The sequence below is a fragment of the Bufo gargarizans genome, chromosome 5 (genome assembly GCF_014858855.1).
Source record: "Bufo gargarizans isolate SCDJY-AF-19 chromosome 5, ASM1485885v1, whole genome shotgun sequence".
Classification (NCBI taxonomy): Eukaryota; Metazoa; Chordata; class Amphibia; order Anura; family Bufonidae; genus Bufo; species Bufo gargarizans.
In genome coordinates this window covers 89,182,495-89,195,052 of record NC_058084.1, presented here as the reverse complement: position 1 = coordinate 89,195,052, position 12,558 = coordinate 89,182,495, and the positions used below count along the sequence as shown (strand labels likewise).

Here is a 12,558-nt window from a genome sequence, read left to right as displayed (position 1 = left end):
TCGAATACACTCCACCTGTCATCTGCTCTTGCTATTGTGAGTTTAGCGCAGGTGCAGTGTGAATGGAGGAGGCTGAGTCATGTGTATGGTCACATGACTCTCCATCAGCAGCCATCTTATGGAGTGGACCTCTATGCGGACAGCACAGAAAATCTGCCCAAATATAGAAAATGGTATAGGATATTCCAAATGGCTATATTAGTAAGTGCAATATAGTCATCTTAGATGCACACTGGTCAATAATAGGGAGAAAGTGGCCATATTATGCCCCATATTGGTTGAGCACCTGTTACGTCCGCTTCGGGGCCGGCGGGCCACTGTCTATTTATCAGGGAAGCGAGGCTGAGTCTCCCTGTGCAGGAGCGCTGGCCAATCAGAGGATGCACTGGTACATCCTCTGTGCTGATGTCATTGGTCATGTGACATCGTATGTGCCATGTAACAGGGAAGCATGGCCTAGTTAAACAATAATCTGCCAGCCACATGTTGGCTGTGATTGGTGTCTTTTCCATGGATCTCCTCACTAGCTTTTATTATTGATTCTAGCTCTCCTGGGTTCCTGGCCTCTGATTTTGGACCCTGACCCTGATTCTTGTCTGATGAATTGGACCCTGACGTTAAATCCTAGTTTTTACTCCTAGCTTGGAATAGTGTCAGATTCTTGACCTCTGATTTTACCCTGTCCGCTCTTCTGGTATTGTCTTTGGTGCGGTTATGGCTCTGATTTGGTTTAGTTTTGTCTTTCCTGGTCTGCCTCCACTTGTTTGTTTCTGCCTCATTCTTACTTTGTGGTTGCTGGTCTGTCACTAGTTGGTTATTTTTTCTTACCTGTATAGGCCCTTGCACTTAGGAATGGACAAGGTTCAGGGTTCACTGCTCCCTACCGTGTCAAAACCATGTAGCGTGTGGTTTCATGTCTTGGTGTGCCACTGTGTGCGGTGGAACAGCCATACTCTGTGAGCGCAGCTGGGTTGTAGGCAAGGGCAGACTGGCCATATACCCTACAGGGAAATTTCCTGGTGGACCGATGCCCAGTGGTCCGTCAGAGCCCTCCCCATGTCCATAACAATCTAATGCTCTCAGCATTACTAAATGCTAGGAGCATCAGATACTTATGCACCTGGCCAGCAGCAACAGGTGCCCTTCTGAACTCAACTGTATCATCGTTGTCGTCAGGATAATGATAGGACAGTATTTTATGCTGCACTGTGGTAGTTTTGCTAGGGCAGTATTTTGTGCTGCACTATGGTATTGCTGGCCTCACCTACTTCTGTTGTCCCTGCCTACTTGTGGCTTGTGTTGGACATGCCTACTTGTCTTGCCCTGCCTTGTTTCAATTTGGACCTGCCTACAACATGGGGCCACTTTTATTTATTTTTTCAGGACCACTTTACATTCCCAGTTTGCCCCTGGCTGTAGGAATGATAGTTTTCGGGCTGCAAACTTGCAGGAGGAGCTGTCAGATCCATAAAGTATCTAGAACAATTGCCTAGGTGGGATTGGGTGTGGCAGGGAATTGTCTCCCAGTGACCTAAGGGATGTAATTGGATGGTGGATGGGTAGATGCTAACAGTCACTTTAGGACCTGTTGGAATATCTCATGGATCCCTGCCATAGTCAAAGAGCAATCGGATATCATTCCTGACTATACGTTGTACTGTCGTCAAGTGTATTGTGCCACCGAGTGTGTTCCTGTAACCATGAAGCGTACTGCACCAGTAATAGTATTCTAAAACCACTAAGCATTTGTGCCACTGTTGTGAAGAAGATAAAAGTCTTCTGTCTTTGCTACAACTTCACCATCTGGGATCATCCTAAAGGGGAGCCCCACTTATACAGAAATCTACAAGTACAGTTAATAGAGGCTTCATATCTAGTGTTGATCGAGCACCAAAGTGCTTGAGTAGAACACCTCGGGATGCTCGGGTGCTCTACAGAGCACAATGGAAGTCAATGGGAGAACCCGAGCATTAAACCAGGCACCCCCTGCTCTGAAGAGGGGAGGGTGTCTGGTTCACATGAAAAGGTCAGAAATTGATGGAAACACCACTGAAATGGTTCGGGAACAGCATGGGGAGGATGTCTGGATGCATCTTGGACTCCCAGGTCGCTGCTGGGAACGATGTTGTCCGAGTAGTACGCCACTTTTACAGACTGACAATAATACGCACAAAACCGAAGATAAAATTGATTCTAGAGGAAAAATTGTTATGAAACATTGTTTCCTGTATATTTACTTGTATATAAAGTGCATGTGCTGCCAAAAAGGCACTCCGATACAACCTGTATATCACATAATGGAGGGCCTCATTCACATTGTGGTACAATTATTCAGGCAGTGGGACTCCTACACTCATAAAGCCTATGCACTAAGTGAAAGGGCTGCCAAAAATTACAAGGAACCGGCACTCCAATACACCCTTTATTACACATAAAGGAGGGCTTCATACACAGCCTTGAAAAATTATGATTGATGGTCTGCTGGTGACCCTCAAAAACATTAGGAGCAAGGGCCTGTTGGTGACTGTGAGGCAGGGACATGCCTCATGGTTGTTAGGGGAGATATATGGCAGGATTTGCTGTGTCTTCCCTCAGAGTCGCCAGGTCTGAAGAAAGACCAGGTGCAGTAATCACCTGTGGATAAAGGAATCCTCAGAGTGAGAGGGGTGGGGGCTTGCACACAGAAGGCTGGAGGGGCTCTGTGTGGTCTGAGCCGGGAGGGCTGAGAGACCTCTATCCCCAAGAGACACTGGTGTGAGAGCAGCCTGGAGGCTGCTGAAGGTTGGGCTGGGAAAGCCGCATCTCATCACGGGTGTGAACTGTGTTACGCTTTAGGTGAGTCAGGGAAACCTATGTGTTTAGATAGGGCCCAGACGGGCAAGGTATTTTATTTTGGCTTTGTGTGTTTTTTCTTTATGCCGTGTGCCACAATAAAGCACAGTTTGGCCCCTAAATCCTGGTGTCTGTGAAGAAGCGTGTGTTTGCAACCCCTGGAAAAGAGCTAAACCCCCACAATTGGTGTCGGATGCGGGCACATGTCCGTGCTGAAAAGTAAAAGTGCTGGAAGCCTGCTTGTTTGCAGAGCAGAGACTGCTGGTGTTAAACTGGACGTTTTTTTTTTTCTGTGGTGCAAACAGTGCAGGACTTAAAGGGCCAGTAGTCGAGTAAAAGAGACTGATCAGTGGAAATGGCTGCAAAATGGTATAGCCCGTGGGAGAAATCCTGCGAGTTAGTGATCGGAGGAATCCCGCTGGGGGTCATTCTAGACTCCTGCCAGCAAGTGTCTCGGGTCCTGCCTGTAATTCTGGACTTTGTAACAAGGGGGCCAGAGACAAAAACTACAGTGTCACTGACCTTTGTGACGGACTATGGCTCTGTGCAATGGGAGCTGTTAAAATGTGAGACACTGGAAGTGGAATTTGTACTGGGCAAGGACTTTCCATTGTTTGGGCAGTTGTGGAGCGGAGTTCCTAATAAAAGGCAAGGATATGCCGTTGCCAAGAGCAACCGTCGGGAAGAAAAGGAGGTGAAGAGCGGTGCGGTTCTCGGGAGTGCATATCTTCCCTGCGACTGTGCCCGGAGTCCTAGAGAGGAAGTGCGGAGGTGCGGTAAAGCTGTTGCTAGGAGCAACCACAACCTTGAGTCCGCGGGAGAGAATGTCACTGCTTTACCAGAATGGTTGATTACAAAGGGTAAGACTGTTCCTGTTATTAACTATGTGGCAGAGCCAGTGACAGTGAGCCGGCGGCAGGGGATATCTGCTGGGCCGGTAGGTGATAAGTCACACAGAGAAAAGACTGTGTCTGAACAGGCGGATAAGCCTGCTGTGATTGCTCCCTCGCAGAAACCTGCAGGGGAGAAGGTTTCTGTGTTACCTCAGTTGCCCATGACCAAAGCTAGTTTTGGGATGACAAGGATCCGGGATCCCATGCTAGCCCGGGTAAGGGGTAGCACAATATTGGAACCTGAGACTGGTAAAATAATAAAGGTGCTGGATAGTCGTGCGGAGAAGGACTATCCACTGATTTTCACTGAACGTGAGACTCCAATGAGAACAGAGACTGATGAACTTGATGTTACAGATAGGCTTATGCATGAGGGAGTGTTGGGGTGTACTTTTCCCTTATGCTGGGAGTTGTGGAGTAATGGAGACACTTCTGCAGAGAGTGCAAAAACTCCTGCAGAACTTGTACCTGTACCTTTAAGTGAGGATCTAAGGGAGCTGCACTTTGACCTGCATGGGAAAAGCATATTGACCATTGGAAACAATGGTGCTGGTCAAATACAAAGTGATGGTGACAAAAGTGCGGAAATGCATAAGAAAAATGTGATGTCATATGTGATAATAATGACATGCCTTTTCCTTTGCAGGCTGTGATTGGGGAAAAAGCTCCCCCTGTGGGTAAACATGTGTCTGATATAAAAGTGTTGATAAATGTTGAAGAAACACCGCTAGGAGACCCCATTGTAGACAACGTGGCGGGGCTAGAGGGTGTACCACACGGACCAGAGGTGGATGTGCAGTCTCCACAGGTTTCTATGATTAATAAAATGTCCCAGGTGGGGATTGACTCAGGGGTGCCCCTAGAGGCCAGGGTTAATAATGACACGAGCCGTATAAGTGGCCTATGTGCCGTGACAGTTAGCAACTCCGAGAGTGAGGCTACCATGTCAAGACCCAGCAAAACTAAAGTCGTTACTAGTAGCAACCAGGTGACAGTTATATCTGACGAGACGAGAGTTCAGTCGGGTGACAGCCTAGCGTCTGAAGCTCATATCCTGACAGTTGTAGATGACCTGATAGGACAGTACAGCTACAAACTTGATGTTTTCGCTCGCTCTGCACAGTCCCTAGATACACTAGAGACAGGGCTAGCGGTTCTTGCAGAGCAACTGCAGGAATCTCCAGAGGAGTCACAGAAAGAGATGAATGAACTGAAGGAACTAGAGTCACTAATAGAAGCGGAAATTCTCCAACTTCAAGAGGAACTTGCAGTTTCTGAGCAATCCAGACTTCATGCAGAGCAGGAAAGAGATGAGCTGGCTGATGAGGTTCTAAACAGCGCCTCAGAAAAATCTGCTCTCTTGGAGGAGAAAAGACATTTGGAAGCCAGGATGGCTCAACTTGATCAAGAGTTATGTGATCGCATGGTGGACCTGGACCACCAGAGACAAACTGTGTCTAGATTGGAGAAGAAACAAAAGAAGTTTGACCAGCTCTTGGTTGAAGAGAAATACATATCGGCTCGATATGCCGAAGAACGCGACCGAGCGGAGGCTGATGCTTAGGAGAAAGAGTCCAAGACCCTCTCCTTGGCTAGAGCCCTTGAAGAAGTGCTTGAGGAGCGAAATGAATTAGAGAGGCTGAACAAGCAACTCAGAGCAAAGATGGAAGTTCTCATGAGCTCAAAAGATGCCATCTATGAGGTGGAGAAGCCTAAGTGTGCTCCTGCACAGCAGGTGGAAGAAAGTGAGAAACCAGAAGAGGAAGATCCTCTGGAAGGTGCCAAGAAGTCAGAGCCTGGTAAGAGTGGGTCTGGAGATGGTGGTGCCAGGGTACTGGCCAAGGCAGAGAAGGTGGAAAAGGTATCAGCTGAACCAGTTGATGGGGCTGATGTCGATGCAGAGGCCAAGAGTCTCATGACAGTGTGTAACCAGGACCTGGTCGCAAAAGACATCCTCTCCGCCTACAAGGCCTTCCAAGTAGCCAGCTGCCTGCTGGGGAAGAAATATGAGGAGACGGATGACCAGTATGCAGATCCGGGCTATTGCGTTGGGCTGTCTCTCCTGACTCCTCCCCAAAAGGAGACCACTGTCCTGGGGAAAACGCCAGAAGACAAGAAGTATGCTGAAGAACCCAGTGCCTCCAACCTTGATGCGAAAGGGAAGGAGGAATTAAGAAACCAAGGGTATGATGCCATGTCCCTGAATGGGGAGAAGGCTAATAAAGTAAAGGCCAAAGAGACAGAGGGCAAGGAAACTAAGGCCGAGCGCTTGAAATGGGAGAAAACTTTGGATGTCCCAGAGACCAAGGTTAGGGCGGAAAGAGCGACTGCTGAAGTGGGAAAAGCCACTGAAGACGCAGAAGACCCTGAAGCTGGCTCCAAAACACCTGCTGAGAATAATAGTAAAGGGGTCCAGAGGCGTGGAAAAGGAGCGAGACATAAGAAACCCGCTCTGCTGAAGGAGCCCTGCAAGGCAAACGAGAAAGGGTTGGGACACGACCATGACTGGAACCAGTTCAGTCAAGAGTTGCCGCAGTCCAAGAAAGGACGTGAGGGGCCGGTGCAGAAGCCAGGAAATATAAAAAGACAGTACCTGCTCATGAGATGGACAAGAAATACCCAGAGGCCTTGTCAGCTCTGTAATAAACTCATGAGGGTGACAAACCAAGCGCTGTTGTCCTGGGTCTGGCAGAATAAGGGGAAGACTGTAGGCCAGATTAATGCCCGTTCACGTGCATCTGGATTTGATGCTAGTGTTCACCCCTACAGGCTTGAACAAAGGGGGGAGGTATGTGAGGCAGGGACATGCCTCATGGTTGTTAGGGGAGATATATGGCAGGATTTGCTGTGTCTTCCCTCAGAATCGCCAGGTCTGAAGAAAGACCAGGTGCAGTAATCACCTGGGGATAAAGGAATCCTCAGAGTGAGAGGGGGTGGGGGCTTGCACACAGAAGGCTGGAGTGGCTCTGTGTGGTCTGAGCCAGGAGGGCTGAGAGACCACTATCCCCAAGAGACACTGGTGTGAGAGCAGCCTGGAGGCTGCTGAAGGTTGGGCTGGGAAAGCTGCATCTCATCACGGGTGTGAACTGTGTTACGCTTTAGGTGAGTCAGGGAAACCTATGTGTTTAGATAGGGCCCAGATGGGCAAGGTATTTTATTTTGGCTTTGTGTGTTTTTCTTTATGCCGTGTGCCACAATAAAGCACAGTTTGGCCCCTAAATCCTGGTGTCTGTGAAGAAGCGTGTGTTTGCAACCCCTGGAAAAGAGCTAAACCCCCACAGTGACCCTCTAAAACATTAGAGGCAAGGGCCTGCTGCTGAGCTGACCATCTAAAACATTAGGGGGGAGGGCCTGCTGATGAGCTGACCATGGAAAAAATTATGGTTGAGGGCCTGCTGCTGAGCTGACCATGGAAAAAAATTATGGTTGAGGGCCTGCTGCTGAGCTGACCATCGAAAAAAATTATAATTGAGGGTCTGCTGGTGAGCTGACTGTCTAAAACTTTAGGGGCGAGGGCCTGCTGCTGATCTGACCATGGAAAAAGTTATGGTTGAGGGCCTGCTGCTGAGCTGACCATGGAAAAAATTATGGTTGAGGGTCTGCTGCTGAGCTGACTCTCTAAAACATTAGGGGTGAGTGCCTGCTGCTGATCTGACCATGGAAAAAAATTATGGTTGAGGGCCTGCTGCTGAGCTGACCATCGAAAAAAATATGGTTGAGGGCCTGCTGCTGAGCTGACCCTCTAAAACATTAGGAGCGAGGTCAGTCTATTAAGCATGTTGATATGATGGAGGAGGAGGGGAAGAAAAGGGAGACTGAACCATATACCCTTTTTTGTGGTGGAAGGGGTGCAGTGTATTCAATACACCATAAAAGCCACATTTAAAGTGCCTTTATGTTCAACCGCTTTCCTCTGGTAGAGTACAGAAGTCAGGGGCAATCCAGGCCTTTTTTGATAAGAGTCAACCTGTCAGCATTTTCAGTTGACAGTCGGATGCGCTTATCAGTTATTATGCCCCCAGCAGCACTAAATACCCGCTGTGACAAAACGCTGGCGGCAGGGCAGGCCAGGCCAGCACCTCCAAGGCGTAGAGTGCCAGTTTGTGCCATGTGTACAGCTTGGACACCCAATAGTTGTAAGGCACAGAGGGATCATTGAGGATGCTGACACGGTCTGCTACATACTCCTTCACCATCTTCCAAAACTTTTCTCTCCTTGTGACAGTAGGCCGCACATTAGGGTGAGGGTAATGGCGGGGTGTCATGAAACTGTCCCAGTCCTTGGAGAGTGTTGCCCTGCCTCTGTTGGAACTGCAGTATGTTCCCCTCGTCTCCCCTACTCGGTTGCCCAATGAACTACGTATACTTACTCTGCTGCCAGCGTTGTCAGCTGGAAATATTTGGAGCAATTTTTCCACAAGGACCTTCTGGTCTTGCACCATTTTGCTCGTCCTCTCCACCACAGGAATTAGAGCTGAGAAGTTCGAGAAGGGTGAACAAACAGTAATCGGTGTTGGCCAAAATGCATAAAACGCGAGGGTCACGGGAAAGGCAGCATAACATAAAGTCAGCCATGTGTGCCAGAGTCCCAACAGACAAGACTGCTGTCCTCATCAGGAGGATGACACTCAATCTCCTCATCCTCTTAGGTCCATCCACACTGAACAGATGGAATAAACCTGCTATGGGTACTTCCCTCTGTAGCAAAGGCAACCATCTCCTGCTCCTCCTCATCATCATCCAATTCGAAGACGAACGGAGGGTGGTCTGGCTATCACCCTGTGTAATGTCTTCCCCCATTTCCACCTCTTCCACATGCAAAGAGTCCTCCTTCATTGTGAGCAGCGAGCGTTTCAGTAGGCACAGAAGTGGGATAGTTACGCTGATAATAGCGGCATTGCCTCAAAGTTGCATAAAACCTCACAGAGGTCAGACATCCATGCCCACTCGTCGCTTGTGAAGAGCGGAAGCTGACTGGAAAGGCGAAGACCATGTTGCAGCTGGTATTCCACTACTGCCCTCTGCTGCTCACAAAGCCTGCCCAACATGTGGAACGTGGAGTTCCAGTGCGTGCTCACGTCGCACAACAGTCGGTGAGCTGGCAATTGCAAGCGCTGCTGCAGTGTTGCCAGACTGGCGGCAGCTGTAGATGACTTTTCGGAAATAGGCACACACGCGGCTCACCTTCTCCAGTAGCTCAGGCAAATTGGAGTAGGTTTTGAGAAACCTCTGAACCACTAAGTTGAACACGTGGGCTAGGCATGGTATGTGTGTGAGCTTGCCAAGCTCCAAAGCCGCCACCAAGTTACGGCCATTATCAGACACAACCATGCCTGGTTCTAGGTTGAGTGGCAAGAACCACAGCTCAGTCTGGTCCCTTATCTCCTGCCACAGCTCTGCGGCGGTGTGCTGTTTGTCACCTAAACATATTAGTTTCAGCACAGCCTGTTGCCGCTTCGCCACTGCAGTGCTACACTGCTTCCAGCTACTGACTGATAGCTGACTGGTGCTGCAAGATGAGAATTCAGAGGTGGAAGTGTAGGAGGAGAAGGGGGGGTTGCAGCCACTATTGTAAGTGGTGGCCTAAATCCTGATGGAAGTAGGGCTCACAATCCTTAGCGTCGGTAGCATCTGTGCCATCCCAGGGATGACTCGCTCCCAGACTCCACAACGTTCACCCAGTGTGCCGTCAGGGAAATGTAGCGTCCCTGGCCACAAGCACTTGTCCATGTGTCAGTCGTTATGTGGACCTTCCCAATAAGTGCGTTGGTCAGGGCACGGGTGATGTTACGGGACACATGCTGGTGTAAGGCGGGGATGGCACACCAGGAAAAATAGTTGCGGCTGGGGACTGAGTAACGAGGGACCGCCGCCGCCATCAGGCTGCGGAAAGCCTCAGTGTCCACAAGCCTAAATGGAAACATTTCCAGGGCCAGCAATTTGAAAAGGTGCACATTTAGTGCTATGGCTTGTGGGTGTGTGGCTGAATATTTGCGCTTTCGTTCTAAGGCCTAGGGTATGGACATCTGTACGCTGCGCTGGGACACAGAAGTGGACTTGCTAGCTGATGGTGCTTGCGAAGGTCCAGGTGCAGGGCGGGAGGCATCCGGGCCTGCGTCTTGGACAGGGGATTAGCCAGCACGTAACACAGGGGAAGAGGAGGCAGTGGTGTGACCCACAGACACTGATTGTGGACCCAGGTGTTCGGCCCACCTATTAGGGTGGTTTGATGCTATGTGGCGGATCATGCTAGTGGTGGTGAGGTTGCTAGTGTTCACGCCCCTGCTCATTTTGGTACGGCACAGGTTGCAAATGACAATTCTTTTATCGTCCGCACTTTCCTCAAAAAAGCGCCAGACTGTGGAACACCTACCCCTTGGCAAGGGAGATTGCCACAAGGGTGTGCTCCGGGGAACAGTTGTGGGCCTGTTTGGTGTGGCCCGCCTTCTCCCTTTTGCCACCCCACTTCCTCTTCCAGCCTGTTGCGGTGCTGCCGATCCCTCCCCCTCTGTACTGCTGTCCTCGCTCGGCTTGCCACCTTCCCAGGTTGCGTCAGTGATTTCATCGTCCACCACCTCCTCTTCCACTTTCTCACTCTAGTCATCCTCCTGACTTGTTGACCTAACAAGAACCTCAATTATTGACAACTGTGTCTCATCCTCATATCAACCTCTTGAGACACTAATTGCCGTTGACTTATTGGCAACTGTGTCTCATCATCATCATCCACCTTGTGAAACACTAATTGTCGTTCCCCACCGTCATCTTCTTGTGACTGTGGATGCTCAAGAGTTTAGGCATCGGTGCACACAATCTCCTCATGTCCCTCTTTAAGCGGGCTTGGCGAGAGGCCCAAATTAAGGAATGGCGATGAAAAGAGCTCCTCGGAATATCCGAGTGTGGGATCACTTGTTTGACCAGACTCTTGGCTACTGAGACTGGACTTTGTGGAAGACAGGGTGGTGCTTAACCGACTGGAAGCATTATCTGCTGCAATCCAACCGACCACCTGGTCGCACTGGTCTGACTTCGAGAGTGGTATCTTGCGCCGCTCTGCAAACTGGGACATGAAGCTAGGTATCGTGGATGAGTGTGTTTCTTGTGCTCTGGCAGCAGGCACGGTTTCACCGCGCCCAGGACCACGGCCTCTGCGTGCACCATCAGCAGCACGGCCACTTCCCCATCCCTTACTGCTCGCCTTCTGCATATTAAATGGTATATATTCTTGCAAGTATGTCACACGTACAGTAGCGCAGGTTTTGTAAGTGTATGTGCAAATAAATTACACTGAATGTCACAGATATTTAGGATGCGCAGACGTTATACAGGAGATGTAGCGCAGGTAATGTCGCTGCTGTCACCAGCGGCTAATAAAAAATTACAGGGAATGTCACAGCTATTTGGGATGCGTAAACGTTATGTAGTGCAGGTAATGTAACTGTCTGCAAGCTATTTAGCGCAGGTTGCGCTAAAAATATATATTGCTGCCAGATACAACAATAGTTCTTAAAAGGACTTTTGGGTCTCTAACACCAACCCTGCCTAACCAAAAAAATTAAATTAAATTCCCTACACTATCTTTACCTTCTACAGCACAGCTCTCCCTGACTACGACTGGCACGAACCACGTGTCATCGGGTGCTTTATAGCAACTGATGACGCGTTCCGGTCAGTCAATTACTGTAATGCCAGTAACCAACATGGCTACGGCATTACAGTGAGTGGCAGTACTTACCTGCATGTTTATTGGCTGCGTAGCAGCCAACAAACGTGCGGGGAGGAGACTCGAGCATGGCGCTCGAGCACACGCGGTATTCAGCCGAACACTGCGATGTGCCGAGCATTGCGATGCTCAAGCCGAATCACTATTCATATCCTTTGTACTCTTCCCTTTGCCACAATCAACTGGTTAAAAACATGATGCTGTTTATCACAAGGAGCACAACCTGGAGACTTGACCTGTTGTGCCACACTGGACCCACTGCCGAGGACCTGTGTCATTGCAGTGCTGGATACACAGAATTTTACTGTATTTGTATAATTTTAATGGGATTTTTACTGATAAAAATAATTGCTTCCCTTGACCACTGACATGGAAATTAAATTAGAATGTACCTCTGTTTTCTTCTCATGTCCTTCAAAGTTTTCAGCCTCTCAATGTCCATCCACAGCAAAAAAAGTTTTTCTCCTGAAGTTCCCCTAATAAAGGATTTAAACTTTTCAAAATCTTTCCGGCAACGAATATGGGAATATTCCTGTTTATTATCAAGAGCATCCAGAACGCCCTGTCCATCGCTATCTGAGTCGGAGACATCAAGCTCTTCATCAATGGAGGCTTCAGAGGAGGTGGAAGGGGCTCCAGTACTAGGGAGTCTTTGGATTGTCACCTGAGACAAGTCAAAAATATCCATCCCATCTACACTTTTCTTCATGAGGTTACTATTCAACTTGGAAACTGCAGAATTTATAACCTGATCAACGTAATAAAAAGCAAAGTCCTCTATTGTTGGAAAGACTGGATTTTGAGTGTTTTGGGTATTGTGAGGAATGGTTTCTTTTGGTTTCTGCTTAACATAAAGTCTTATTGGACTTGGAGTTAGGGAAGGTGCAATCGATACAGAATATTCGTCTTTTTCCTGTGTATCCTGCATTATCTTACTGTCCCTCTGAGACTTAGCAGACAACGCATTCTTACTAGTGTGGTGACGGCTTGGGTTTTGGTGACTTGAAACACTCTGAAGAACTGTGTAAAAGAAAAAGTAATGGTAATCACTCATTGTAGCACCCAGATATAGTATCTAGACATACGTCACTGTACTGAATCATGTAAACA

At 48.7% G+C, this 12,558-nt stretch overlaps 1 protein-coding gene across 1 annotated transcript in view; it reads right to left on the bottom strand.

Moving 5' to 3' along the window:
- The window catches only part of RGS22 (regulator of G protein signaling 22), a 141,141-nt gene that overhangs the window by 83,467 nt on the left and 45,116 nt on the right, over positions 1-12,558 (bottom strand). The window contains exon 8 of the mRNA XM_044294827.1: positions 11,841-12,468. Coding sequence (XP_044150762.1) covers positions 11,841-12,468 — 628 coding nt within the window. The remainder of the gene's footprint in view (positions 1-11,840; positions 12,469-12,558) is intronic.